The 3,579-nt window shown below is 45.3% G+C and overlaps 2 protein-coding genes across 2 annotated transcripts; both read left to right on the forward strand.

The window, feature by feature from the left end:
- On the forward strand, window positions 1–1,544 carry Pmar_PMAR025571 (alpha beta hydrolase, putative). The gene is made up of 7 exons (XM_002765181.1): window positions 1–173; window positions 217–338; window positions 464–545; window positions 679–803; window positions 868–1,059; window positions 1,200–1,309; window positions 1,351–1,544. The coding sequence occupies exons 1-7, from the start codon at window positions 29–31 to the stop codon at window positions 1,418–1,420; spliced, it is 846 nt and encodes a 281-aa protein (XP_002765227.1). The 5' UTR covers window positions 1–28; the 3' UTR covers window positions 1,421–1,544.
- Window positions 1,545–3,162: 1,618 nt separating this feature from the next.
- Window positions 3,163–3,579, forward strand: Pmar_PMAR025572 (hypothetical protein; the record flags this gene model as incomplete). The annotated part of the gene is made up of 2 exons (XM_002765182.1): window positions 3,163–3,459; window positions 3,523–3,579. The coding sequence occupies 2 exons, from the start codon at window positions 3,163–3,165 to the stop codon at window positions 3,577–3,579; spliced, it is 354 nt and encodes a 117-aa protein (XP_002765228.1).

Raw genomic sequence — 3,579 nt, forward strand, 5'->3', positions numbered from 1 at the left:
TTCATTTCTTACCACCAGCACCTTGTTGATGGACAGCAGCATAGTAGAGGAGAGGGTCCAATTCATGGCTCCGTCGGGCGATCATCTACTTAGTGGTATTCTAATGAGACCATCAAGAGCATGCAACTCAGTGGTCATAGTCTGTCATGGCCTCTTCTGCGATAAGGACCATCGTGAGAACTCCTACATACTGAACATATCAATCCTCCTTAACAGCCCTGGTGTCATCAATCGCTGAGGCCTTCGTCACTCAACTTGGTGTGTGTTCCTTTCGATTCGACTTTTCTGCCAATGGGGAGTCCCCTGGGGAGTGGGACGGTGCGGACTATTATCAAGAGGTGAGCTCGTTAGGGTTTTACGCTTCATCGAGGATAAAGGGAGTTGGCTCATGTAGATGAAGCGTGTCCATACTAATAGTGATTATGTGTAGCATTGCCTACCCTTGTAAGTATCCTCTCAACAGGTCCTCGAGGTGGATGCTGCTGTCCTTATGCTCCAACAGGGCAAGGGCTTGAAAACCATCTGTGTCCTTGGCCACTCTAAAGGTAGCCACACATATATCATCTTGGGGAATCCTACGCTTGCCGTTTATCTCGACACTTACTGGCCTGTTGATCGATAATTACGCCCATTAACAGGTGTACACGTCCCACGGGTTATGTGTATTACTCCCCTTAGGTGGTACAGTTGTTAATATGTACGCTGGAGCCCTTGATGTTGTCACACAAGTGCCAATGGTCGTATCACTCAGCGCTCGATTCGATCTCTCTGTTCGACCTGAGGATCGCTTTTCGCCTAGTGAGGTGATATGCATTATGACTCATTGAGGATGCTCCCTCTGTGGAGAGGCTTGGTTGTTTGTTGCAGATGAAGTCATTGGAGGAGGTTGGGTATTGTGATATAGTTAAGACCACTCCTAATGGGGAAAGGGTATATCGATGGTGGAAGGAATCATTACAGAAGATATCAGCAATTAATATGAGGTCAATAGTTGAGAGCTCTGCGACGAAAAAGGAGGACATGTTGATGATGTTCATTCATGCTGTTGATGATAAGACAGTGAGTACGTCATCATCATCATTATCAACTGAGATAGCCTCAATGCCTTGTACTTTTAACATGAATTATCAACTCCGCCGACAAGATCATCTTTTATGTGCGTATGGGAAGATCATTATGATGATTATGATTTCCGTAAGGTACCAGTATCAGACCTCACCATGTTCGCCGATACATATGATAGAGTTGCCTCTGGAGAGGGAAAAAGATGTATCAAAATGCAGCTGCCAGCAGGAGGACATTCTTTCAAGTGGGTTCGATTCCGGCATATGGTATTTATCTACTACGTAGGTACAATGAGGAACGGCAGCAGTTTCTTGTACCTCTTTTCGAGGCCCTTCGTAGCAAGCATCTCGTTTAGATTTTAATCAGACAGCCTGATAAGGCCTAAGGATGTAATGGAATAGGTGTCGCTCCATTATCACGCATGGTCAATCACTATTGCTGCTCGGGTGCTTGTGGTTTTATCATTTTGGTTTCCTTCCTGCATCTGTCAGTTCATTCTTACCTGTACACTTGCCTACTACCGCGTTGGTAAAATCCCTATAGGGGTTCATGTTGTTGTGCCCGGGTTTGATTCCTCGTAGGGGCTTTCCTCCATGGCCCTGCTATTACTGAGAAGATGTAAATATGTTAGTCATTGCTGCCGACGCCACTTGAGTGCGTTCACGTATGTATCATATGATGGGGAGGCAGGAGGGACCACGAAAAGGCCCCACAAAGGTCCATCTTGGCATATCCTACGCGACTCACTTTATATCAGGTTTTAGTAACGCGACAACACTCGCATTTGAGAGCATTGATCCTTTCCGTAGAGATTGGACGAAGAAGTAATTAGGTATTAGGTTGGACTCCCAGGAGTGTCATTTCTTTAGAGCCAAGACTAAGAAGGATCGCGCTGTACGGGATAAGAGAGCTCGAACTCGAATGTAGGTCAATCCCTGTCGTACACATTATTGGGATTTCGGAGAGCCGGTGTAGTTGATCGATGACGCTCGTCCCTTCTTGCATGATTTAATAGTTCATTATCATCAACAGTTACGGTACTAAAGGCCATATACAGGGTTATGGTGATGATGAACCATTCGATTGGTGAAGGCGAAGCGAAGCGCTGCATGTATACGTATTATGCTGTTTCCGGCTATCAGTGGTTTGTGGTTTGTGAAAGATGGTGGCATGTACGGTTGAGATAGATTGTTTAAGACAGGACGAGAGCATGTATATGGAGTGACCATCTCTGTTTTCACCCGCAATCCTTTGTTTTTTTGGGTGGACTTGCAAGCTATTTTACCTTCAGTTAAGGATTCCCACCTAAATAACTCACCTAACTGCTCACATTAGGATTCTGCGAGTGGTGTTTTTTTTTATCAAGTTGACTCCCAAATAATATTGATAATGATCGATTTTGAGTTTAGCTATTCTTTTGTTTTTTGTTCACGGTGGAACCCGAACTGTTATCCAAGTGGAGGCTACCATCAAAGGCAGAATTAGTCCATAACTGCTGTCTCGAGAGCACCTAAGGCCATCGGAGTCGGTTTCACCGAAACCGTCGTTATGCGACGTTCATGCACTTTTCTTGCAATCTTACTGACAGTTCAGATATTTACTGATCGATTCAGTCAGAGCCATTGCATAACTTCCGTGGAAAAATGCCAAATTACCGTCTGCCTTGCAATACTGCTAGGTCCGTACATTGTCGAGTTTTATTTCTTTCGTGAATCTAGACAGTAGTATGCGATAAAAAATATAGCAAACGTGATAGGTGTTATTCAACCGAGCAAGGATTGTCAGGGGATGTTCATAGTGTAGAATTCCCCAACGTTGTGATGAAGTGTTGTCTAATAGTGGTATGTGTATGTATAGCATCAATCCCACCCAGGTCGCTGACGATATAAACAGTAATACGTGATGTTGCCGAATTTGTCATTGTTAGGGAATAGAGCTATTGCTCGGCGGTGAGGGGCTCACGAGTGTGCCTAACGACGTTTGTTCATCCAGCAATAGATCGCGCCGTGACTGCTGCTCCATTATCATTATCCTCGACGATGCGAAATGTCGGGAGTATGGTATGATAGTTCGGTTATTCCTGACTCGCTTATCATAATGGGGTGCTTCTCGTCAAAGCCAGAAGAGACTAATGAAGCAACTATCAGCAAGGAGGGGGAAACCACTGCTGTAGAGGCTTCTGCTGCTGCTGTTAGTACTGTCCCATATGAGAACGCAGGAATAGACATCGATAACACTGATCCCAAGTTATTACCTTCAGCCCAGTGCGTACAGATGCCCGCTGCTGAGTTGCTTGAGGCTACCGCCATGAAGTCACCTGAGCCAGTAGCAGTCGAGGAGAAGACGGTCGTTGATCCAAAGGTGCTCCCATCAGCTCAGACTATAGCCCAGCCAGTAGGCTTCGTTCTTGAGGTCATCATTCTACTCTTAATTCTATGTCCTATATGTCATAATCAGGCACAGGAAAAGGAGGCCGCTGCCCAACAGGTTACTGCTGCTACTACGTCCAAGTAG

Source organism: Perkinsus marinus, assembly GCF_000006405.1.
Source record: "Perkinsus marinus ATCC 50983 genomic scaffold scf_1104296975596, whole genome shotgun sequence".
Taxonomy (NCBI): domain Eukaryota; phylum Perkinsozoa; order Perkinsida; family Perkinsidae; genus Perkinsus; species Perkinsus marinus.

Excerpts from the sequence above, each read along its gene's own strand:
- Pmar_PMAR025571 (XM_002765181.1), top strand. The coding sequence starts at position 29 with ATGGACAGCAGCATAGTAGAGGAGAGGGTCCAATTCATGGCTCCGTCG. Across the intron at positions 546-678 it reads TGTCCTTGGCCACTCTAAAG|GTGGTACAGTTGTTAATATG; the intron begins GTAGCCACACAT and ends TACTCCCCTTAG. Across the intron at positions 804-867 it reads ATCGCTTTTCGCCTAGTGAG|ATGAAGTCATTGGAGGAGGT; the intron begins GTGATATGCATT and ends TGTTTGTTGCAG.